At 33.7% G+C, this 26441-nt stretch overlaps 2 protein-coding genes, 2 long non-coding RNA genes and 1 pseudogene across 4 annotated transcripts; 3 read left to right on the top strand and 2 right to left on the bottom strand.

The window, feature by feature from the left end:
- The first annotated feature begins 791 nt into the window (after positions 1-791).
- LOC127115211 (uncharacterized) lies at positions 792-3496 on the top strand. The gene is made up of 7 exons (XM_051046807.1): positions 792-1043; positions 2089-2121; positions 2216-2269; positions 2351-2392; positions 2515-2593; positions 2688-2758; positions 2873-3496. The coding sequence occupies exons 1-7, from the start codon at positions 792-794 to the stop codon at positions 2966-2968; spliced, it is 627 nt and encodes a 208-aa protein (XP_050902764.1). The 3' UTR covers positions 2969-3496.
- On the bottom strand, positions 3426-5189 carry LOC127081687 (uncharacterized). The gene is made up of 2 exons (XM_051021917.1): positions 4819-5189; positions 3426-3817 (listed from the first exon to the last, which is right to left on the bottom strand). The coding sequence occupies exons 1-2, from the start codon at positions 5068-5070 to the stop codon at positions 3644-3646; spliced, it is 426 nt and encodes a 141-aa protein (XP_050877874.1). The 5' UTR covers positions 5071-5189; the 3' UTR covers positions 3426-3643.
- A 5871-nt stretch (positions 5190-11060) lies between these two features.
- LOC127081681 (uncharacterized) lies at positions 11061-11968 on the top strand. Its single transcript, XR_007788111.1, has 3 exons — positions 11061-11314; positions 11423-11485; positions 11783-11968. It is a non-coding gene; the product is annotated as an uncharacterized LOC127081681 (long non-coding RNA).
- Positions 11969-15828: 3860 nt separating this feature from the next.
- Positions 15829-17104, bottom strand: LOC127081674 (uncharacterized). Its single transcript, XR_007788110.1, has 3 exons — positions 16943-17104; positions 16495-16808; positions 15829-16350 (listed from the first exon to the last, which is right to left on the bottom strand). It is a non-coding gene; the product is annotated as an uncharacterized LOC127081674 (long non-coding RNA).
- A 121-nt stretch (positions 17105-17225) lies between these two features.
- Positions 17226-18739, top strand: LOC127115210 (60S ribosomal protein L12-3-like; annotated as a pseudogene).
- The last annotated feature ends 7702 nt before the right edge of the window (positions 18740-26441 follow it).

Here is a 26441-nt window from a genome sequence, read left to right as displayed (position 1 = left end):
AGGGGAATGACAATGAAATTTGTAAGTTTATATAGATGAAATAAAAGATGAATTGGATGTTGTAGTCATTCAAGATGAAGAATTTAATGAAATCACATAATAATCGGATGCACACATTAAGTACATCACTTACACATTAAGTACATCATAGATCACATATAGATCTCCAAAAGTACATCACTGACATAATAATCCATAATCATATTAAGTTCCAAAAGACATAAATATTAGCAATGTCCTAAACAGTTTGAAATACTCAAATCGAAACATAAGTGTTACAACCCAAAGATATGATAGGTAAAGCAAGATACACAACGTAGCATCTAGCTAATCGCCTCACCACAAATAGCTAAACAAGCACTTAAGTTTGTACTGCACATACACATAATAAAGGATTAGATAATGCAATCATAAAATAAAGGGTTAAATACACTTTTCCCCCCTGTAATGTTAGCGAGTTTAGGATTACCCCCCTGTAAAAATATTTTTTGTAAACCCCCCCTTATGTTATGTAGATTCCTTCATAGAACCCCCTAATATCCAGGTGGCATGGAATCTAATAAGAGGTCCTACACCTGGCATATTTTTAATTTTGTTAAAGTGATTATGTGTCATTTTACACTTTTTAATTTCAAATACCCCCTTAGAAAATTAGGGTTCTGAACATAGCAGGGAAGACGAAGACGAAATTTCCAGGGGAAGACGAAGACGAAGAAGAAGAATGCAGGGAACGAAGCAAACGAGAAAGACGAGAAGATTTTGATGGTAATTTGTGGGGTTAGGATGCTGCGATGGGGCTGGTGTTGAGTGCTGCAACTGGTAGAGGATGGACAACGGGTTCGGGGATGGAAGGGCCGCCTGTTCCTGCTGTTGGGAAGGATGATCAATTTGGGACGGGGAATATTTCAACTTTTCCGTGGTCGCTCTTTACAAAATCTCCGAGGAGGAGGATGCTTATCGCTTTTACTTGTACCATCTGTGGCCAGCGAACTACGCGGGCTATTAATCCTCATGCGTATAATGATGGAACTGTTTTTGTTCAGGTAACACTTTGTTTTTGTTCAACTAAGGTTTTTTCTGAAATAGCTTATTTTAATAAGCTTTTTCTCAGAATGGCCTATTGAAATAGCTTTTGCGAAGCTTACCATCCATCTGTTGTTCAATTTATTTTTACCTCAAATTCCATTTTTAAAATGAAAACAAATATCTGCAATGCAAATAGCTTGTCAATGTCAACGCATATATCAAATTGGAAATAGATCGCTGAGTTTAAGCATTTATGTCATAAGCTCTTCTCGGTTTTTATTTTTGATTTGTCTACAAACAATGCCAAAATGTTATTCTGTCATGTGTGGTTCTGGAAGATGCAACTGTTTTTGGGATGTAGGATATTATACACCAAATCTTTTAGTTATGTTGTATCATATATGACCATAGTTTTCAGATGGTATAATTTGCATATTGATTGTGTAGCTGAACTGCTCATAGTTTGGTTAAATTACTTATGCAAACTGCCATGGATTGCACGAGAAGGCAATTCATCTGTAAACTGAATCTTTAGGGGAAATCCTGAAAGGTTATTAATGATTTGAAGATTATATTGGAATAACAAGCTAACCATTGGAGTCTGAAACTTAACCTCTGAAAGATGACAATCGTAAACTGTCATGAAGTTGCAAGACTTCGAGTTGGCCCTTGTTAATATAGTACTTATAAATTTTATAGTATTATGATTTTAATACTTTTAGATGATTTATTTTTATAATTAAAACATGTATATCATATTGTTTTCAACATATTGTTACATATTTGCACTCTATGTATGAATGGGCAAAGTCTACTTCAACCCTGCCGGTTGGTTTTATAATCTCAAAATCAGCCCTAGAAAAATGGATGTGGATATTCTGGAGGGCCAAATTTTAATGCAAGAAAGGGATGTAAAATTGTAGTTGTTGAAAAAAAGAAGTTAGAATGTCATGTTAAATTTCAAATGGGAACTGAAAGAAAAAAGCTAACCATACATTTGGAACATTGATTTCTTGTTTTCTTGTTTGAAACATGCTGCTAATAGTTTGTTATGTTATGCAGATATTCCTATACAGTATAGCGTGGTCGTCATGGGTAATTAATATTTAGAACATTGTTATTTACTAAAGTTTTTTATTTTATTTTGCAAAACAATCCTTCAAGAGTGTTGAAATTGAAAATCGTGCAGGTTCCATATGCTCTAGCAGGTTTCTCTGTTTTAGGCGTTCTCGTGCGACCAACTGTAAGTTTCTGATTTATATCTGTTATTACTCTCTATCATATATATTCATATCTGTTTTTGTTTCAATACTTTGTGGAACAGATAACCAGCATTGCATCGAAACAAGTTGGACCGAATGAACAGGTATCTGAATGACGGAAGAAAAGACATTTGATTCCCTCTTATAATTGTAAATGCTATGAACAAATTTGAAAACTCTGCTCAACTTCATCTCTATATGCTTAGAAGTTCAATCTTTGATTTAGGGAATGGTTCAAGGATGTCTCTCAGGAATCACTTCCGTCGCCAACATCATTTCTCCATTAATTTTCAGTCCACTGACAGGTAAGACAGTAATCAGGAGTAAAGTCCACAGACACATATAATACTACTGAATTAAGAGAAAAATCAAAAACTGATAAGCTTCTACTGTATGCAGCCTTGTTCCTGTCAGAAGACGCACCGTTTAATTTTCCAGGATTCAGCCTAATGTGCCTTGGGCTAATACTGGTAAGATTACCCTTCATCACTTGTCAACTATCATTCATCACTTATCAATTAGTTCTTCCATTGTTCTTCCAATTTTCTTCTGCCATGAAGTTGACATATTACATTGTATTGCAGATGACAGCATTTTTCCTTAGTCTTATGATTCGTGCTGCGCCTCCTATTGTTGGCGACAAAGTTAGTAGTAACCGTTGCACAGACACCTTGGTCTGAGGTGGGAGATAAATCTGCCTATTATTTATGCGCAGAAGCAACAAACATTATATTTCATTCATCATTTTGCCTCTCCAAAAAGTGTTGTACATAACCTGTGAGAGATAAGTTGCAAAATAATAGAATGAAACATACTTTAGGTGTAGGTTCTACTTCTACTCAAGACATCTATATGCTTTGACACACGGAGACACCAAGAACACACAAAGGTGAATTACAGAAAAAGAAACATGACTCATGACTCAGTGAAGTTGGTTTTGAAAATAGTAATCAGGTGAACCACTGCTAAGTCACAGAATTTTCTGCAATTATGAAGAGGGAATGTGGTAATGTATTTATGAACCACATTATCTTACAGCCTTAGACTTATGTTGTTTAATCATCCTTTCTGTGAAGAAATGTAATATTTAGTATGTTATATGTATGGATGATTGTGTTAAGTGTGTGAAGCTATACATACAACAAAAGAAGTAGTTATGCAAAGTATTGTACATGATTAAATTCATGATCGTACAATTCGGTTGCGAAGCTATACATACACATATACTATACAAAGCAATCCTCTAACAAATGTTACTATTAAGCATGAAAACATAAACAATATACATTACAACTGATCTAAAATTTCTTAAGATCAGAGGCAGAAACTATATACTCCATAAGCTGGTAATTCACTCATGTAACTGGGAATATATCATCATCGCTGTCGCTATCAACGTCCATGAACCTGAACTTAAGATCATCCCATCCAGGACCTTTATAATTAAAACTTGAATTCAGATAGCAATTTGTCTCCTGAAACAAGTTCAAGTGATCCACGAGCTTATGGTACGCATTGCATCCACAGCACTGCCAACAATGGAAAAACAAATGTATGGTTAGCTTTTTTCTTTCAGTTCCCATTTGAAATTTAACATGACATTCTAACTTCTTTTTTTCAACAACTACAATTTTACATCCCTTTCTTGCATTAAAATTTGGCCCTCCAGAATATCCACATCCATTTTTCTAGGGCTGATTTTGAGATTATAAAACCAACCGGCAGGGTTGAAGTAGACTTTGCCCATTCATACATAAAGTGCAAATATGTAACAATATGTTGAAAACAATATGATATACATGTTTTAATTATAAAAATAAATCATCTAAAAGTATTAAAATCATAATACTATCAAATTTATAAGTACTATATTAACAAGGGCCAACTCGAAGTCTTGCAACTTCATGACAGTTTACGATTGTCATCTTTCAGAGGTTAAGTTTCAGACTCCAATGGTTAGCTTGTTATTCCAATATAATCTTCAAATCATTAATAACCTTTCAGGATTTCCCCTAAAGATTCAGTTTACAGATGAATTGCCTTCTCGTGCAATCCATGGCAGTTTGCATAAGTAATTTAACCAAACTATGAGCAGTTCAGCTACACAATCAATATGCAAATTATACCATCTGAAAACTATGGTCATATATGATACAACATAACTAAAAGATTTGGTGTATAATATCCTACATCCCAAAAACAGTTGCATCTTCCAGAACCACACATGACAGAATAACATTTTGGCATTGTTTGTAGACAAATCAAAAATAAAAACCGAGAAGAGCTTATGACATAAATGCTTAAACTCAGCGATCTATTTCCAATTTGATATATGCGTTGACATTGACAAGCTATTTGCATTGCAGATATTTGTTTTCATTTTAAAAATGGAATTTGAGGTAAAAATAAATTGAACAACAGATGGATGGTAAGCTTCGCAAAAGCTATTTCAATAGGCCATTCTGAGAAAAAGCTTATTAAAATAAGCTATTTCAGAAAAAACCTTAGTTGAACAAAAACAAAGTGTTACCTGAACAAAAACAGTTCCATCATTATACGCATGAGGATTAATAGCCCGCGTAGTTCGCTGGCCACAGATGGTACAAGTAAAAGCGATAAGCATCCTCCTCCTCGGAGATTTTGTAAAGAGCGACCACGGAAAAGTTGAAATATTCCCCGTCCCAAATTGATCATCCTTCCCAACAGCAGGAACAGGCGGCCCTTCCATCCCCGAACCCGTTGTCCATCCTCTACCAGTTGCAGCACTCAACACCAGCCCCATCGCAGCATCCTAACCCCACAAATTACCATCAAAATCTTCTCGTCTTTCTCGTTTGCTTCGTTCCCTGCATTCTTCTTCTTCGTCTTCGTCTTCCCCTGGAAATTTCGTCTTCGTCTTCCCTGCTATGTTCAGAACCCTAATTTTCTAAGGGGGTATTTGAAATTAAAAAGTGTAAAATGACACATAATCACTTTAACAAAATTAAAAATATGCCAGGTGTAGGACCTCTTATTAGATTCCATGCCACCTGGATATTAGGGGGTTCTATGAAGGAATCTACATAACATAAGGGGGGGTTTACAAAAAATATTTTTACAGGGGGGTAATCCTAAACTCGCTAACATTACAGGGGGGAAAAGTGTATTTAACCCTAAAATAAATAACTAAGTACAAGGAATACCAAACACTTGGTGAAATAGAAGCATTAAACTTCAAGCATAAGTATACACCCTATATTACTCATCATAAAACTCATTACTTATTATCATCAAAGAACCATTACTATCTAAGCTCACAAATACTCATATATGAAAGGTTTAAGATGAATAATTGCAAGCCAGTTGCTACTCCACTTGTAACAAATGAAAAGATGCAAAAGGATGATGGATCGCCAGAGATTCTGATACTACCTTTTTTAATAATTGCAAGCCAGTTGCTACTCCAATCCGTGTGGCATCTCAACCATGGCGACTCTACAATGAAGTCCATCAATTAAGATTAGTTCTGATAAGAGGTTATCATGATTAGTCCATTATCAATGTATCTTTAAACCAAGAAAATGGGAAAGTTAAAGGATTTACCTTTCTTTTGGCCGTGCGCCTGTCATTGCCGCCATACTTCCTGTTAAATACGTCTATTTGTCTGCTCAAAAACTCAAATTTCTCTTTATCCGATCCCAACTTCAAGAATAGATTACCATAGGAAGCATTTTCAAGGAAGAGATGCTCAAGTGCCCCAAGCTCTTCCATTGTGAAACCATAGTTAGTTGCAATCCTTTTAAGATCAAATGTTGATTCCACTTTGGGGTCGAATGGCCCGGCTTGCACGGAAACAATACCCCCACTTATCGAAGATTCGCCATCACCTGTTCAAGTTTTAATCAATATCTACCAAAATGAACATTTGATTAAAATAAAAATCATAAATTTAGAAGAGAGATATATACCCATGCTGTTACAATGTTGAAATACACCTTTATTTTCAAGTAATAGCTGATTGTCCGGATTACAATAGTACTTTAACGAAAGAAGGGGACCCAGTCCATCTTGGTTCAAAGAAGGGATTTGTAGTTGACCAAGATTGTTATCCAAAGGTGCAAACACCTTGATCATTTCATTTCTCAAAGAAGTATCAAATGACTTGAGTTCATTATCTTGCTCATACGCTTGTAAAAATTTCTGGACCACAGCTCTTAATACATTACTGTTTGGGGGATATGGATGATGAGGATACAAACATGATCTCACGGTCATCCATAAGGCTTCATCGCGCCAGCTCTCATATTTCTCATATGGAAATATACGGAACCTTGCAAGCGATAATTCTTTGAATAAATTTACTTTGTACAATTCACTCATATTTTGGCATTGCTCCTTCCAAGAATAGTAAAAAAAAATATCAAGAGTAGCCAAAAACACACATAATTGAAATGTAATGTTAATTATCAATTGAAATTATAATATAAGAGCAGAAGATGTAGATGATATTTTCTTAATTTACATTTTATCCTTTAGAACTTAAATGATACAAGGAAAATAATTGATAAATTTTAGGCATGTGTTTAGGTGTGAGTGACTTGCACCAAATTAATCTAAATACATATATAAATAGATTCTAATCATAAATAGAAACTGTGAAGTTGAAATCACAAATGGAGATATATAAAATGGTAAGTTTAGTAAGGTTTTGAATATGAAACGAAAGAAACTGTGAAGTTGCTAGTATAATAAGAGGTTGCCTTGACAGATATATCAAATAGGCAAATGAAAGTTGCATGCAGACCAATGGATTAAGGGTGCTAATTAACCAATAAAACCATAGGCTGTTATGTTTTTACTGTTTTGGTCTTGTGGTTGTATGGGTTATGTTTAGATGTTCTTAAGATGGTTTTAAGAACAAAGGCACTTTTAGATGCTAATGTTTCCTTTTGTCCTTAGTCTGATGTTGCCTAAGAAATTGGATATATCAACTATATGAATGAAAATATGCATAATCTTCACTTACTAATATAAATACTTACAAGTTTTTAACCCTTTTTTTTTCATTCATTTCTATTAAGCATTCACTCTCTCCTTCACACAACACAACATATATAATTATTGACAACATAGTAACAACAAGAAACAAGAGAAGCTAGCAACAAAGAAAAAAGGCACAAAGAAGCAGAAGCAGGAAGGAGCACAAAAATCTCCCACTGCAAACAGCCCATCACCTAAACAGAATGGAGCAAGGAAAAAAACAACTCATAATAACCTAAAGCAAAAAGGAAATTGAACACATACTTCCCAAGCTCTCATGGGCAAGCTTTGGCACTAGATGAAGCTCTCATTGTCGAAGAGAATAGTTAGAAAAATAAACAAATTTTGGTTTCTTTGTTTTCTTTTAAAAGTTCACTCTCATTCACAAGGCCTCAACATGTACAAGCTTCAATCCCATAAGATGCAAATGCAAAGGGCAATGTATCAATTTCTCTGCCTAAGCTTAATGTTTTTAGTTTAAGGATCTACTTAAAAATTTCCAAATAATCAAGAGTAAAGTAAAAGCTAGAAAATCAATCCAAACAAAAGGGATTATGAAAGCTAAAGGAAAATTGAACACATACTTCCATTTTGCTTTCAACTTCAGAATTGGATCCAATACTCTCACCACTTTCGCTCTCCTACTGCCGTGGTGAGTGCGTTCGTTTCCTTTTGCCTCCTGAAAACATACGAATCAAAATTGAAATAAAATTTTAATGGGAAGTGTAAATTAAAAATATGCGAAGACTTTAAACTCCCTACAGATCGTGTAAACTCCCTACGAAGTGTAAATTTTAATGGGAAGTGTATATCTTCGAGACTTTGAGTAGGTGGGGAAAGGTCCATTCCAATTGATGCCATTACTCAGCTTTCAAATCACTCGCCGTATGGCAGAGATATTGGGAAGGGGAAGATATGCGAAGAACAGATCTGCGAAGACCAGATACGCGTGGGATTACTATTGAGGGATATGGATTCAGTGCAGTCAAACTGCATGCAATCAACATTTTTGGACCGTCCAATCAAGATCGGATGGTTGCATTTTTAAGTTTAGATTTTAGTTAATTTTTATAATAAATTCTATTTAAATTCTGAACCGTCCGATCTTGAACTAATTGAATTTATATTAGTTTATAGTCTATTATTGATGATTTCAAGTCACTCGGTATAAATGCGTAGAATATTATTTTAAGTTATACAATCTAATTTTATAATAAAATTAGATGGGACTATGATTTTAAGAAATTTATAAAATTAGATTGTATAACTTAAAATAATATTCTAAGAAATAATATTCAAATTTAAGAAATTTATAATCTAATTTTAAGAAATTCAAATCATAGTCCCATCTAATTTTATTATAAAATTAGATTGTATAACTTAAAATAATATTCTACGCATTTATACCGAGTGACTTGAAATCATCAATAATAGACTATAAACTAATATAAATTCAATTAGTTCAAGATCGGACGGTTCAGAATTTAAATAGAATTTATTATAAAAATTAACTAAAATCTAAACTTATAAATGCAACCATCCGATCTTGATTGGACGGTCCAAAAATGTTGATTGCATGCAGTTTGACTGCACTGAATCCATATCCCTCAATAGTAATCCCACGCGTATCTGGTCTTCGCAGATCTGTTCTTCGCATATCTTCCCCTTCCCAATATCTCTGCCATACGGCGAGTGATTTGAAAGCTGAGTAATGGCATCAATTGGAATGGACCTTTCCCCACCTACTCAAAGTCTCGAAGATATACACTTCCCATTAAAATTTACACTTCGTAGGGAGTTTACACGATCTGTAGGGAGTTTAAAGTCTTCGCATATTTTTAATTTACACTTCCCATTAAAATTTTATTTCAATTTTGATTCGTATGTTTTCAGGAGGCAAAAGGAAACGAACGCACTCACCACGGCAGCAGGAGAGCGAAAGTGGTGAGAGTATTGGATCCAATTCTGAAGTTGAAAGCAAAATGGAAGTATGTGTTCAATTTTCCTTTAGCTTTCATAATCCCTTTTGTTTGGATTGATTTTCTAGCTTTTACTTTACTCTTGATTATTTGGAAATTTTTAAGTAGATCCTTAAACTAAAAACATTAAGCTTAGGCAGAGAAATTGATACATTGCCCTTTGCATTTGCATCTTATGGGATTGAAGCTTGTACATGTTGAGGCCTTGTGAATGAGAGTGAACTTTTAAAAGAAAACAAAGAAACCAAAATTTGTTTATTTTTCTAACTATTCTCTTCGACAATGAGAGCTTCATCTAGTGCCAAAGCTTGCCCATGAGAGCTTGGGAAGTATGTGTTCAATTTCCTTTTTGCTTTAGGTTATTATGAGTTGTTTTTTTCCTTGCTCCATTCTGTTTAGGTGATGGGTTGTTTGCAGTGGGAGATTTTTGTGCTCCTTCCTGCTTCTGCTTCTTTGTGCCTTTTTTCTTTGTTGCTAGCTTCTCTTGTTTCTTGTTGTTACTATGTTGTCAATAATTATATATGTTGTGTTGTGTGAAGGAGAGAGTGAATGCTTAATAGAAATGAATGAAAAAAAAGGGTTAAAAACTTGTAAGTATTTATATTAGTAAGTGAAGATTATGCATATTTTCATTCATATAGTTGATATATCCAATTTCTTAGGCAACATCAGACTAAGGACAAAAGGAAACATTAGCATCTAAAAGTGCCTTTGTTCTTAAAACCATCTTAAGAACATCTAAACATAACCCATACAACCACAAGACCAAAACAGTAAAAACATAACAGCCTATGGTTTTATTGGTTAATTAGCACCCTTAATCCATTGGTCTGCATGCAACTTTCATTTGCCTATTTGATATATCTGTCAAGGCAACCTCATATTATACTAGCAACTTCACAGTTTCTTTCGTTTCATATTCAAAACCTTACTAAACTTACCATTTGATATATCTCCATTTGTGATTTCAACTTCACAGTTTCTATTTATGATTAGAATCTATTTATATATGTATTTAGATTAATTTGGTGCAAGTCACTCACACCTAAACACATGCCTAAAATTTATCAATTATTTTCCTTGTATCATTTAAGTTCTAAAGGATAAAATGTAAATTAAGAAAATATCATCTACATCTTCTGCTCTTATATTATAATTTCAATTGATAATTAACATTACATTTCAATTATGTGTGTTTTTGGCTACTCTTGATATTTTTTTTACTATTCTTGGAAGGAGCAATGCCAAAATATGAGTGAATTGTACAAAGTAAATTTATTCAAAGAATTATCGCTTGCAAGGTTCCGTATATTTCCATATGAGAAATATGAGAGCTGGCGCGATGAAGCCTTATGGATGACCGTGAGATCATGTTTGTATCCTCATCATCCATATCCCCCAAACAGTAATGTATTAAGAGCTGTGGTCCAGAAATTTTTACAAGCGTATGAGCAAGATAATGAACTCAAGTCATTTGATACTTCTTTGAGAAATGAAATGATCAAGGTGTTTGCACCTTTGGATAACAATCTTGGTCAACTACAAAGCCCTTCTTTGAACCAAGATGGACTGGGTCCCCTTCTTTCGTTAAAGTACTATTGTAATCCGGACAATCAGCTATTACTTGAAAATAAAGGTGTATTTCAACATTGTAACAGCATGGGTATATATCTCTCTTCTAAATTTATGATTTTTATTTTAATCAAATGTTCATTTTGGTAGATATTGATTAAAACTTGAACAGGTGATGGCGAATCTTCGATAAGTGGGGGTATTGTTTCCGTGCAAGCCGGGCCATTCGACCCCAAAGTGGAATCAACATTTGATCTTAAAAGGATCGCAACTAACTATGGTTTCACAATGGAAGAGCTTGGGGCACTTGAGCATCTCTTCCTTGAAAATGCTTCCTATGGTAATCTATTCTTGAAGTTGGGATCGGATAAAGAGAAATTTGAGTTTTTGAGCAGACAAATAGACGTATTTAACAGGAAGTATGGCGGCAATGACAGGCGCACGGCCAAAAGAAAGGTAAATCCTTTAACTTTCCCATTTTCTTGGTTTAAAGATACATTGATAATGGACTAATCATGATAACCTCTTATCAGAACTAATCTTAATTGATGGACTTCATTGTAGAGTCGCCATGGTTGAGATGCCACACGGATTGGAGTAGCAACTGGCTTGCAATTATTAAAAAAGGTAGTATCAGAATCTCTGGTGATCCATCATCCTTTTGCATCTTTTCATTTGTTACAAGTGGAGTAGCAACTGGCTTGCAATTATTCATCTTAAACCTTTCATATATGAGTATTTGTGAGCTTAGATAGTAATGGTTCTTTGATGATAATAAGTAATGAGTTTTATGATGAGTAATATAGGGTGTATACTTATGCTTGAAGTTTAATGCTTCTATTTCACCAAGTGTTTGGTATTCCTTGTACTTAGTTATTTATTTTATGATTGCATTATCTAATCCTTTATTATGTGTATGTGCAGTACAAACTTAAGTGCTTGTTTAGCTATTTGTGGTGAGGCGATTAGCTAGATGCTACGTTGTGTATCTTGCTTTACCTATCATATCTTTGGGTTGTAACACTTATGTTTCGATTTGAGTACTTCAAACTGTTTAGGACATTGCTAATATTTATGTCTTTTGGAACTTAATATGATTATGGATTATTATGTCAGTGATGTACTTTTGGAGATCTATATGTGATCTATGATGTACTTAATGTGTAAGTGATGTACTTAATGTGTGCATCCGATTATTATGTGATTTCATTAAATTCTTCATCTTGAATGACTACAGCATCCAATTCATCTTTTATTTCATCTATATAAACTTACAAATTTCATTGTCATTCCCCTAATGATAGTTATATAATGCTCAAAACCAACAGGGCAGACTTATTGATGTGAAAGCCTTCCTTAAATTGCAACAGGGCATGGCTTTCATATTCATGACCCAAGAAAGTTAATTCATTAAACTCACTTCAAAACATGAAAAGCCATTCAAAGCTTAGACTCCCCTCCCCACTGCATGATAGAAATTAACAAATGAATCCACACATTCTCTAACTGATTTTGTAATTACAAACACTCATAAATAAGATAATAATAGAACAAAACAAATAAAAAATTAACAAAACTAAGAGCAATTAACTATGTGGAACTGTAGTTACTGTCAAATATTCAAATTATTGAGTGTTTATATATTTCTATGGATCTTTAAATGCACAATCCGATGGGACCCTTGTTAAGTTTGAAACAGAAAGGGTCTGTTGTAGAGTACATGGAGAAATTTGAAATGCTAGTAGCTCCTTTGAGAAGGGAGGAGAGAATCATGTTGGATTCAATTTTTTTGAATGGATTGAAAGAAGAGATTCAAGCTGAGCTTAAACTCCATGAGAGTCAAAGCCTATCAGACCTAATGGACATGGCTTTACTCATTGAGGAGAAAAATGATGTGCTGCATAAGAAGGGTGGCTCTTGGAGAGATAGAGGAGGACCCTTAAAACTTAAAGATCCTGCAGACTTTGGAGGATTTAAGAAGGAAGGGGAAAGAGTCAGTAGTGGGGGAAATGAGAAATACAAGGGTAGGAGATTGAATCCTGCAGAGCTGGAAGAGAGGAGCAAAAAAGGGTTGTGTTTTAAGTGTGGAGACAAGTGGAATAGGGAGCATATCTGTAAGTTCAAGCATATGAGCTTGAAATTGTGTGAGAATAGCAGTGATGAAGAAGAAGAAACAGGGGGAATAGGGGTTCAAACAGAAGAACTGGTGGAAGCAGAAGAAGAATTCAAAACTCTACAATTGTCGATGCAAAGTAAACAAGGATTTACTTCTAACAAATCTTTTAAAGTGTGGGTGACGGTGCAGGAGAAGAAGCTGGTAACCCTAATTGATTCAGGAGCAACAAGTAATTTTATTGATGCCAAACTAGTAGAACAGATGGGATTGAAGTTGGTAGAAACTCCCCCTTATGTAATTGAGGTGGGAAATGGTGAAAGAGTCAAATATCAGGGAATCTGTGAAGGGTTGAGATTTATGGTGCAGGGGGTGGAATTTAACCAACATTTCTTTTTAATGGAGTTAGGAGGGACTGATATGGTGTTGGGGATGGATTGGTTGGCCAGTTTAGGTAATATTGAAGCAAACTTTGGGGAGTTAAGCCTGAAATGGGCATCTGAAGGACAGAAGCATAGTATACATGGTGATCCAATTTTGTGCACCAAACAAGCTTCCATGAAAGCTATGATAAAAGCTTTGCATAATGAAGGCATGGGATTTTTCCTACAGACTCTGCAGGCAGAGGAGCAGTCCCCAGAATTGACAGAATGGGAAGAAGTGTTGAAATCTTTTGAGAAGGTTTTCAATCTCCCTACTGGGTTACCTCCTATAAGGAAGCATGATCATGCGATTAGGCTCAAGGATGAAGCTGATATACCTAATCTCAGACCTTATAGGTATCCTTTTTTCCAAAAGAATGAGATAGAGAAGATAGTGAAGGAAATGTTGCAAGCTGGAATTATTAGGCATAGTACAAGTCCTTTTTCAAGCCCAGTTTTATTAGTAAAGAAAAAAGATGGAGGATGGAGGTTTTGTACTGATTACAGGGCCTTAAACAAGGTGACTATTCCTAATAAGTTTCCAATTCCTGTAATTGAGGAATTACTAGATGAGTTAGGTGGAGCTGTTATCTTTTCTAAGCTAGATTTGAAATCTGGTTACCACCAGATTAGAATGAAAGAGGAAGATATAGAGAAGACAGCTTTTAGAACTCATGAAGGCCACTATGAATATCTAGTGATGCCTTTCGGACTATCAAATGCCCCCTCTACATTCCAAGCCTTGATGAATGAGGTTTTAAGACCTTTCCTTAGGAAATTCTGTTTAGTGTTTTTTGATGACATTCTAATCTACAGCAGAAGCAGAGAAGAACATAAGGACCACCTAACCATGATCTTAAAGGTATTGCAAGATCAGCAGCTATATGCCAACAAGAAAAAGTGTTCTTTTGGCCAGAAGGAGATTGAATATTTAGGGCACATTATTTCTGAACAAGGAGTGTCTGCAGATCCAAAAAAAATAGAAGATATGCTTAAATGGCCTACACCTAAAAATTTGAAAGGGTTGAGGGGATTTTTAGGACTCACTGGCTATTACAGGAAGTTTGTGAGGAACTATGGAAAAATTGCTTGGCCTTTAACACAACTACTCAAGAAGGATGGTTTTAAATGGAGTAGTGAGGCTCAAGAAACTTTTGAGAAGTTGAAAATGGCTATGACTACTGTCCCTGTTTTGGCCATGCCTGATTTTGATGAAGAATTTGTTGTAGAAACCGATGCCTCAGGCCAAGGGATTGGAGCTGTCCTCATGCAAGGAGGAAAACCTATTTGTTACATGAGCCAAACACTATCTGACAGGGCTCAACAGAAATCTGTATATGAGAGAGAGCTGATGGCTATAGTCATTGCAATTCAAAAGTGGAGGCCTTATTTACTTGGACGGCATTTCAAAATTCACACAGATCAAAAAAGCCTTAAGTTTATCACTGAGCAGAGAATCATGGGAGGAGAACAGCAGAGGTGGTTATCCAAACTTTTAGGGTTTGATTTTGAAGTGAAGTACAAACCAGGAAAGGAAAACAGTGCTGCTGATTCACTGTCTAGACAGATGCAATATGCTCACATCACCACCATTCAGTGTGAAGCATGTGAAGGGTTAGAAGAGGAGATTAGGAAGGATGATAAATTGAGAAGTATTGTGCAGACCTTAATTTCAGACCCTGCCAGCCAGAAGGGGTTTCAGTTAAAAGGAGGGAGATTGTATCATGAAGGAAGGGTGGTAATTCCCAGAAATTCACCTAGAATTTCTTGGATTCTAAATGAATTCCATGATACTGCAGTTGGGGGACATTCAGGGTACTTAAGGACATACAAAAGGATTGCTAGTGTTGTTTATTGGGAGGGCATGAGGAAGAGAATCCAGGAGTATGTCCAGGCATGTGAAGTGTGTCAACGAAATAAATATCAAACTTTGACACCAGGAGGCCTATTGCAGCCATTACCCATTCCCACACAAGTCTGGAGTGACATTTCTATGGACTTTATTGGTGGATTGCCTAAAGTGCAAGGGGTAGATACTGTCATGGTGGTAGTGGATAGATTAACCAAGTATGCCCATTTCTTCCCTATCAGCCATCCTTACACAGCTAAGGGTATTGCAGAAGTCTTTCTTCAGGAAGTGATCAGATTGCATGGATTTCCTAGTTCCATAGTTTCTGACAGAGACAAAGTGTTTCTCAGCCACTTCTGGGCAGAATTGTTTAAATTGGCAGGGACTAAACTGAAGTACAGTAGTGCTTACCATCCTCAATCTGATGGCCAAACAGAGGTAGTAAATAGATGCTTAGAGACTTATTTGAAGTGTGTGACTAGGCTCAAACCTAGGCAATGGTCACTTCCTGAAGAAAAGGGTTCTTCTTCAAGACTTAAGGAACAAGCTCAAAGTGGTTCTTCTTCCACCACATTGATCTTGAGGGGGAGTGTTAGAGCTAAGCTAGTCTTTAGGCACTTTGCTTACTTTCTGCTATTACTAGCTTTCTGTTTTGACTGTTTCATTATGGTTGAGTGAGTTTGTTAGGTTTCTGTTAGACTAACTCAACTATATATAATTCTGTTGCAACTGTTTTCATTCATTCAATATATTCAATAATACACAAAGTGTATTTTCCTTTGAAAAGAGAATGCAGAGCATTCCTTCAATCTAACAAATACAAAATAAACGGCACAAAACCAACAAATTTTGTATCATACGAAGCTCAGAATACAAAACCACAAACCCAGACTATTGTACATGATACAAAGCTCAAAATAAGAAAACATAAACCAATCTGTTATATAACTCAAGTTCAAATATCGACAACTAGTATACTTACCGTTCTCAATCCTTTCAAGTGCTGGAGTCTACGACCCATACCTTCCATCGTCTTTTGAGGCGTGTTGGGAAAAGTTTGGTCTTGAGGTGCTTCTTGTATAGGCTTTCCAGCTAATTCTTTTGCCAACTACATATGAAAATAAAATGAAACGTATTAAACAATGTCTCAATATATTTTCTCTCTATTGACATTGTTGTGGTAATACTAATGGCTTATGCATTTTGAAATGCTTGAAATTGGAGGATGTAATGAAAATAGCTTTCAACTGACCCAAGAAATTAGTGCTTGATAAGTGTTGGAGTTGAAGTAAGTGTAAGAACTCCCAATCAAAAACAGCTAAAAGATTTCCAAACCCACACTTCTTTCTTCCAAAAACGAGTTCAGCCAGCCCCGCTGAGTAATGTTTGCTGAGAAAAATCACAATCTAACAAAAAAGAAATATGAATATCATTACATAAATGTGGAGAACATAAAATGTGCTGGAGTCTACGACCCATATCTTCCATCGTCTTTTAAGGCATGTTGGGAAAAGGTTGGTCTTGAGGTGCTTCTTGTATAGGCTTTCCAGCTAATTCTTTTGCCAACTACATATGAAAATAAAATGAAACGTGTTAAACAATGTCTCAGTATTTTCTCTCTATTGAGACTGTTGTGGTAATACTATGCATTTTGAAATGCTTGAAATTGGAGGATGTAATGAAAATAGCTTTCAACTGACCCAAGAAAAGATTTCCAAACCCACACTTCTTTCCTCCAAAAACGAGTTCAGCTGGCCCCGCTGAGTAATGTTTGCTCAGCAGAGGACGGTTTATCAGATACCTAACTCTGTTAGGGTTTCATATGGTGAGAGTGATAGAGGAGAACGAGAGAGCTTTGTTGGAGTTGGAGGTGAAAACAATTGCAAGTAAGAATCCAACATAAAGAACTCAATTGAAATATCAAAAAGTGGTATTGAAAGAAGAACCTGAAAGTTTAGATTTTATTTATTAGTGTTTCAATCAATGGCGAGAATCATGGTGAGAGTGAGAGAGGAGAACGAGAGAGCTTTGTTGGAGTTGGAGGTGAAACTGAAAGAATGAACCAAACCCTAACAGATGTTCTGAAGGAGCAAAAATGGGATTAGCGTGTGATAGGGAAAGGCAAAAAGGGTGAAACAATAAGAGTGAGAGAGGAGAACGAGAGAGCTTTGTTGGAGTTGGAGGTGAAACTGAAAGAATGAACCAAACCCTAATTCTGAAGGAGCAAAAATGGCGAACGCCATAAGCATAATGGCAAACGCCATAAACATAATGGCAAGCGCCATAAGCAAACGGCGAAATGGTGTTCACCAAATCTCTTTTATTCGAGAAAACGAAAGAATGTACCTTCAATCATCTTCGTCTCCATTTATTTATATTTATAAATGGTATTTTATTATTATTCGTCTTACAATTTGATTTGATCAAACGGCGAATAAAGGTGCGAAATGGTGTCCACCAAATCTCCTTTATTCGAGAAAACGAAAGAATGTACATTCAATCATATTCGTCTCCATTTATTTATATTTATAAATGGTTATTTAATTATTATTTGATTTATTTGAAAGGCGAATAATAGTGCAAAATGGTGTACACCAAATCTCTATTATTCGAGAAAATGAAAGAATGTACATTCAATCACTTTCGGCTCCTTTCGATTTTAAATATTTTCTATATTTAATTCATACTCTTTATTTTAGTAATGAATAAATATTTCTTAATATCTAAACCCTAATGAACTAAAGTAGGTGCAGCGAGTCCGAGTCACCGGTGGCGAGGTAGGTGCAGCGAGTTCACGTCCGAGTCACCGATGGCGAGGTAGGTGCAGCGAGTTCACTCACTCCCAAAATCGGTCCACTCGGTCTCTCCCAAAGAAGATCGGAGAAGCCATTGCAAAGAAAACCGCTAAGGACTGGAAGGGTTTAAGAGTGACAGTGAAGCTTACCGTCCAAAATCGTCAAGCGAAGGTTGCGGTTGTTCCATTGGCGACTGCGCTTGTCATCAAGGCCTTAAAGGAGCCAGAATGGGACCGGAAGAAGACAAAGAATATCAAGCATAATGGGAATATTTCTCTTGATGATGTTATTGAGATCGCAAAGATTATGAAGCCGAGATAAAGAGCTCGCTGGTACTGTTAAGGAGATTCTTGGGACTTGTGTGTCTGTTGGATGTACGGTTGATGGTAAGGACCAGAAGGATTTGCAGCAGGAGATTAACGATGGAGATGTTGAAATCCCAGGATTATGTGAAAAAATATCAATAATTATTAACATTTCAAGTGGATGCTTATTATTAAAAAAAACATTATTCAAATCAGATAAAAATGTTTGGGCAGTTTGGGCCCCTATTTTCTTTTCCTTTTTTGTATTTGGGTAGTTTCCAGATTATCTAATTCACATCTATCTCCTCAAGTTATACAAATTGCTTGTGGACATAATGAGGTGTATGGTAATGTACAACACTCATACAATAAATTGGGGCCAAAAGCAGTTTGTACATTTCCTGAGCCCTCGGTATAGGATGATGAAAATCTATTTTCGTGTGCAACATACAATAACCCCCTACTAAGCACTCAAACTGAAACAATCTAGGAATAAAATATCCGAGATGAATTGTAGTTGTTTTTTAGTGAAGGTTTAATTGTTGTAGGGGTGTTACTATTGTATTCATTTTCCTGTTTCTATTATCTCTATATTGACTCTTCCTAGCATGTCCTTTGCTATATATGTTTTTAATTCAATAAATTTATTTTGCTTCTTAGAAAAAACTAAATTGGTTGAATAATAAATACATATATAAATATTTGAACACTAAAAAAGAACTACTACATAGATAATGATGATAAAATATCTTAAAAAGCTAATTATTTTAATTAAATTGTCCATTCTGAGACAACTTAACATGAGTTACATTTGAGATTAAATTTTATTAAATTAATTTTTAATAAAATTTCTGAATATTCATCTCAATAATAGTAGACATATAAATTAAATCAAATAAAACAATTAATATAATATTTAATTTGTATATATATATATATATATATATATATATATATATATATATATATATATATATATATATATATATATATATATATATATATATATATATATAAACAATAATAATTTGATTGAAGTTTATGTGAGCTATAAATAATTATATTATGAATTTAATATAATAAAATAAAATTTAAAATATTTATTAAAAAATAATAGGATTTTAGTGTATAATGAAGCCATTAAAAAATTAAAATTAAAGTTCTTACTCGAAATCTTTGGAACTTCATCTTCAACTATATTTACTATAGATGAAGACATTGTTTTGGATCTGATACTGGAGAAAAAAATAAACGAGAAGAAACAATAAGGTATGACCAATAGATTAAGACATTTTTTTTTCAAAAGAATTGTGTTTGAGAAAATAACTATTCATTCCATTGTTTTTATAACTTGTTTCTGACTATTTATAAAACTGTATCCACCTCCTCTGTTATTAATGATTTGGTCTATGCATTGTGAAAACGCTATAATTTGTTCAACGTTTTTTTCAAGGTTGCAATATATAGGTAAATTGAATAAACTATCACAAATTTGCTTTCAGGATAGAATTTTATTTTATTTTATTTTATAATATAGGTCAGTTTTATATAAGTTTATTGTATTTTATCATATGTTAAACTTTTATAACTCCTACTAGAATATATAACCCCTATAAATTTCTAACTTATAAAATATATAACTTTTTGGTTTTAATAAGCATAAACTTGCATAACTTTTATTTGTTTATATGTTTTTATCAATTTTTTTAGTAGTATTAAATTATTTCCAAATTTTAACCATTAGTGCTATCTTAATATTTTAAACCAGATGAATGTACCTCATCTAGAAAATGTTATTCTCCTTACAGTCCTTACATCACATAGTGTAGAAACCATAGTTCAAACTCCGATCATAACACCCAACCTAACATTTTTGTCAGTAAAATTAGGACATGCGGACTAATATAATTTACATTCTATGAAATGCCTAATAGTGCAATATGATTTCATCTTTGAAAATAAAGAAATTTGTATAATTAATTATATAAAATATTTGGGTCATGCTGACATGGTTATTAAAAAAATCAACTCTAATTATTAATAATACAAATATTAATAATTATTAATAGAAAATGAATAATCACTCTAATATTAATAGAATGAATGATAATAATGTATAACTCATACAGACAGAAATAAATAAAATAAGTCTAACTATAAATATTGTATAACTCATACAAGTTTTTTTGTATCAATAACTCATACAAGTTTTTTTGTATCAATATAACTCATACAAGTTGAAATAAATAAATTCAAGTGTTACAAGATTTTTTTTAATAACTTTAAATTTATTTTGGCTAGAGAATTTGCCTCAGGATAACTTTGTATAACGAGGTGATATCAAGGAGATATCCAGTACTGATTCGAGTCAAAAATAATAAAATTGTTAAATTATATTTGCGGCCGACTCAAAAAATGGGATACTGGGATAGCGGACAGCAGATATCAGGATAAATTTTTGTACTAAAATAATTATATAATAATCTATAAAAATATGTCATATACTTAATGTAAAACTAATGTTATATAATAATCCACAATAAAAACATTAGCACACCAGTAGAAGTAGAAAAGAGAATAAAAATTAACATAAAAATAAAAGTAGAAGTAGACAAGATAATAAAAACCGAGAACTTACAATATAAAAACAAAACAGAGTAGGAGGAGGAGTGGAGGAGATGGGGGCCGGCCGGAGAGAGGCAGACAGCAGTGCTAGGGCAGAAAGCACAAGTGTTCGCAACGCTAGGGCAGAAAGCAGAAGAGGAAGTGTTCGCAGCAGCGCTGGGGCAGAAAGTAGAAGAGAAAGTGTTACTCTTAACCTCGAAATTGAAATGGAATCCTAAAAGTGAAATGAGAAGCAGCGCTAGGGCAGAAAGTAGAAGAGAAAGTGTTACTCTTAACCTCTAAATTGAAATGGAACCCTGAAAGTGAAATGAGAAGTGGCAGATTTTGCAGTGAAATGAGAATGAAACAACTTTTCACTCTTCAGCCTTTAGACATTCTTTTGTGCAAAAACCTGCATAAAAAAATTGAAATTAGAATAAGTTATTCTACCCTAGCTCCATGATAAAAAATCATAAAAATAAAATGTAATTAAATTGCAGTTAGGTGTTGTTTGGTGTACTAGACTACTAGTTTACCTAACATCATTGCTAAGTTGCTAAATAGAAACAACTTCTATCCTTTTTAACCGGTTAACAGAACCGAGCCATTCAAATTAACCAAACTGCATAAATCATGTGACAAGGTTAAGTTCAAATATCTTCGCCATTTAAGTTGCTTTTGAAAAAATTAGTAGAAACGGAACAATAACTAACTGAGCTAACTCTTCAAACACTATTACTAGTTTCTACTAATTCATAACCAAGTTAACATTTTTATTAAGGCCAATCTCATGCTAAGACTAACAAGTTCAATACAGTTAACAGAGTTACAACTTAACGGTTTTGTCCAAGCTAATAACTAACTTCAAAGTTAACTAACTAACAGTGATAAATTGCTAACGTCTAACTGTAATTTCAATTCACTGCAATTTCAAACAATTCACGAATTCCAAGGAAATTAAACCGTTCACGCAATTCAGGAAGCATAGCAAATTCGAGCTCTTAGACCAAGACCTAGTGCGCAAGTCTCCAGAATTCAATCAATAAAGAAACAGAAGTAGAATAAATAAAAGCTCAAAGCACATACCAGATTTCATAACAAGATTTCGTAAAGTTGTTGCGAAGAGATTTATGGATTTAACGAAATCTTGTTATGAAAAATTCGGATGAAACTTTTTTGTTGACATAATCTTATAGTAGACCTTTCGTCAATGTTAATAAATACTCATGTACTGAGCATTAATCAATGACTTATGTAAAAAATAATTATTCTCTCAATTTTATCTAGCCCAATCCACCTAGTGGAACTTCTGATAGTAGCTCAACAACTTTTGATCTGAAAGATCAGATAAAGTTGCAACCATAAGACATACTTAGAAATCTTATCCCTGGATAGAACCAAAAGCTATAATAACAATTGTTATAAAATATCAACATGGAGAAATTAAAATAACACATACACAAACACAAGGACATAACATGGAAACTCCAAATTCAGAGAGAAAAATATAATAGTCGCTGTCAAATGGCAACCAAAGAAAAGACTGTAAAAATTGTTACAACGCATAATTTAACCTCAACCACCCCCAGACCCAGAGTACACCCACACCGCAAAACAAGTACATAATTACATCTGACAACACTATAACACAAGAGTATAAGCGAATTAAAAATAGAAGACGCCAAATACAAGTTTAAAGTGTTTTTGACTGATGCATTTTATAATGAATAAATTGAATCCATTATATAGTCTTAAAATCCCTCTTCCTTTACAAAACTAAGTGGTGTGAAACTTGTTGAACATGTATATTTTCAATCTATACTAACATATTTTTGGTGATTTGGAAGAATTTAGTCTATTAATCTAAAGAAATTGAGTTCAAATCTTGAGAGATACAATTGTAAAATAGTCATTAGTGTCATTTTAATTAATAATTTGTTTCCATCTCTAATATATATGTATTGAATTAAATTAGTTGAATAACTTAAATGTTGCTGTGGTGTAGTGGTTATCACGTCAATCCTGGGCAGCAACATATGTATTTATTACTATTATTTCATATTAATAGCATTGTTTAAATAATTAATATACATCAAACCCTTTTTTTCCTTCCTATTTTTAATTTTTGATTTTTATATCTATATTTTGTTCTTGCTTTTATTCCATTGTTTAAAATAAATGGTAGATTCATTTCAAAATTAAGAAAAATATAATTCTACAAGTATAAAATCTACATTTGTTGAATATAAAAATATTTATTAATAAAATAATTAAATTATTATATTTATGTTTTTCTTACTATTATTTCATATTAATAGAAGTGTTTCAATTATTAATATCCATCATATGCCATTTTTTTCTATTTTGATATTTTTTTATTATTTGCTTTCTCTATTTTGTACTTTCATTCTTTTTTTTATTCTTGCTTTTTTGTTTAATTTTATAAAAAAATTGGTAGATTCATTTAAAAATTAAGAAAAATTATAATCCACAAGTATAAAAACTTCTCAAATAATTTCCATATATCGAAAACCAGTTTGAAAAATTCTGATGCAACTTATTTGTTGACATAATCTTATAGTAGACCTTTCATCAATGTTAATAAATACTCATGTACGGAGCATTAATCAATAATTTATGTAATCCTTGTTATATCAACACATATTTGATTTGAATTTTCCACATGTAAAAAATAATTATTCTCTCAATTTTATCTAGCATAATCCACCTAGTGGAACTTCTGACAGTAGCTCAACAACACTTGATGTGAAAGCTTAGATAAAGTTGCAACCATATAGCATACTTATAATTCTTATCCCTGGATGGAACCATAAGTTATGATAACAATTATTATAAAATATCAACATGGAGAAATTAAAATAACGCATACACAAACACAAGGACATAACATGGAAACTCCAAATTCAGAGAGAAAAATATAACAGTCACTGTCAAATGACAACCAAAGAAAAGACTGTAAAAATTGTTACAACACATAATTTACCCTTAACCACCCCCAAACCCCGAGTACACCCACACCTCAAAACAAATACATAATTACATCTCACAACACTATAACACAAGAGTATAAGCGAATTAAAAATAGAAGACGCCAAATACAAATTTAAAGTGTTTTTGACTGATGCATTTTATAATGAATAAATTGAATCCATTATATAGTCTTAAACTCCCTCTTCCTTTACAAAACTAAGTGGTGTGAGACTTGTTGGACATGTATATTTTCAATCTATACTAACATATTTTTGGTGATTTGGAAGAATTTAGTCTATTAATCTAAAGAAATTGAGTTCAAATCTTGAGAGATACAATTGTAAAGTAGTCATTAGTGTCATTTTAATTAATAATTTGTTCCATCTCTAATATATATGTATTGAATTAAATTAGTTGAATAACCAAAATGTTGCTGTGGTGTAGTGGTTATCACGTCAGTCTTACACACTGAAGGTCTCTAGTTGAATCCTGGGCAACAACATATGTATTTATTACTATTATTTCATATTAATAGCATTGTTTGAATAATTAATATACATCATAAGCCTTTTTTTTCTTCCTATTTTTAATTTTTGATCATTTTATTTCTATATTTTGTTCTTGCTTTTTTTCCATTGTTTAAAATAAATGGTAGATTCATTTCAAAATTAAGAAAAATAAATCTCTACAAGTATAAAATCTACATTTGTTGAATATAAAAATATTTATTAATGCGGGAAGTTCAAGATTTCATACCTTTTTCTCAGAAATACTAATGCGGGAAAATACTCATTTAAGAAAGTTGCTTCCATCTCTTCCCATGATGTAATACTGTCAGCTGGAAGAGAGTAGAAACATTATTCCTCCTCTTCAGACAAGGTGAATGGGAACATTCTTAACTTCTTTGCTTCATCAGTATGACCATCAATTTTCAAAGTAGTACCCATGGTCAGGAATCTCTGCAGGTGCTTGCTGGCATCTTCATTAACCTTTCCGGTGAAAGATTTTCTCTCAAGTTGATTGATTATGCAAGGATGCAGTTGAAAGTTCGTCACATTCACCGGTTGGTTGACAATGGTCAATCTACCACCTAGCGCATTTGCACCTCCATAGTCACCTAGGAGTCTTTCTGGAGGTGGAAGCGGTGGAACTGGAGGAATTTCAGCCATAGTTTCTTTTTCTGAATCTGAGTGATCGGAGGGAACTTCTTCTTTGGAATCCAATCTAGCATTTATGCGTCTCCGGTGAAGAGCTCTCCTCACATACACATATTAGTGAATTAAATTATATAAATGACAGAAAAATAATTTTATTGTAGAGCAACGAAATTTTAATTGAACTAAAAATTAAACTCTATATTTTGGCAATGCCTGGCAACAACGCCAAAAACTTGATCGGAAAAATAGCAAGTGTACTATTTTGCCAGTTATAGTAATTAAGGGGAAATTCCCTGAATGTCGATCTCAAGTACTGCACGTCAATATCGAGTTTAAATTATCATTCAATTAAATAAAAAGTATGATTTGGGTTTTTAGATTCAAAATTATAAAAATAAAGGCAAAGGCAAATAAGGATTAAAATAAGGGTTTGTAAAGTAAGAGGAACAATGTCAGGGAAGGTGTATGATTTATCCCTGTAACAACTCTGAGTCACTATTGCATCAACAAATATCAATTACTACCAGTTCTCAAGGGTATTTTCTACCAAGTCCTTGGTGAGAAAACCTTTAATTAATCTACCCTAATTTCTATGTCCATAGGCAATTAAGGTGAAGTTAAGCTTTATTATATCAAGAACACTTTGGTTCATACAAGGTATCCCTAGTCCTAGGTGATATCTACTGCAGAGTAACCTTATGAAAACCTTATCAATGGTGGTCCAGTCTAATTGATAATCACAAAACAATCTTATTGGTCCGAAAGAGAAAGCATTAAACACATCAAAAGGTTACCGTAAGAATAATATTATAAATTCAAAAGTATACTCAAATTCATTACAATTCTAAATCAGGGACACCCCCTAGCATTTGGGGGTTTAGCTACTCATATTGTTCAAAACAAATGCAAGATAAAAATTACACATTACAAGTATTTGGATGACTTCGATCTTCAATCGCTTCTGCTCATGAAAACCTTCAGCTCTCTGAACTCCTTGATCTCTGTAATCCTTGATTGCTTGACAATATTGTGTTTTGCCTCGTTCCAAAAGAGAAAGCATTAAACACATCAAAAGGTTACCGTAAGAATAATATTATAAATTCAAAAGTATACTCAAATTCTCTTATATAGTGAAAATTCCAAGCAACAGATGGACATGTCCAAAAATCTCTTTGCAAGCCCGATGATCAAAAGCCCGATGAAAAGGGAAAATTTTGGGCTTGGGATGACACAGGTGGCCGTGTCAGCTCACTGCTTTACTTGACACACCCATGGGGGCTTAACACGGTTGAGGATAAGGCCTGACACGGGCCATGTCAGGCTACTGTTTTGGTTTTCATTCTCCTT

Source organism: Lathyrus oleraceus, chromosome 1 (assembly GCF_024323335.1).
Source record: "Lathyrus oleraceus cultivar Zhongwan6 chromosome 1, CAAS_Psat_ZW6_1.0, whole genome shotgun sequence".
Classification (NCBI taxonomy): Eukaryota; Viridiplantae; Streptophyta; class Magnoliopsida; order Fabales; family Fabaceae; genus Lathyrus; species Lathyrus oleraceus.
This window is presented reverse-complemented; position numbering and strand designations above follow the sequence as displayed.

Excerpts from the sequence above, each read along its gene's own strand:
- LOC127115211 (XM_051046807.1), top strand. The coding sequence starts at position 792 with ATGGGGCTGGTGTTGAGTGCTGCAACTGGTAGAGGATGGACAACGGGT. Across the intron at positions 1,044-2,088 it reads ATGGAACTGTTTTTGTTCAG|ATATTCCTATACAGTATAGC; the intron begins GTAACACTTTGT and ends TATGTTATGCAG. Across the intron at positions 2,393-2,514 it reads AAGTTGGACCGAATGAACAG|GGAATGGTTCAAGGATGTCT; the intron begins GTATCTGAATGA and ends TCTTTGATTTAG.
- LOC127081687 (XM_051021917.1), bottom strand. The coding sequence starts at position 5,070 with ATGGGGCTGGTGTTGAGTGCTGCAACTGGTAGAGGATGGACAACGGGT. Across the intron at positions 3,818-4,818 it reads ATGGAACTGTTTTTGTTCAG|TGCTGTGGATGCAATGCGTA; the intron begins GTAACACTTTGT and ends CATTGTTGGCAG.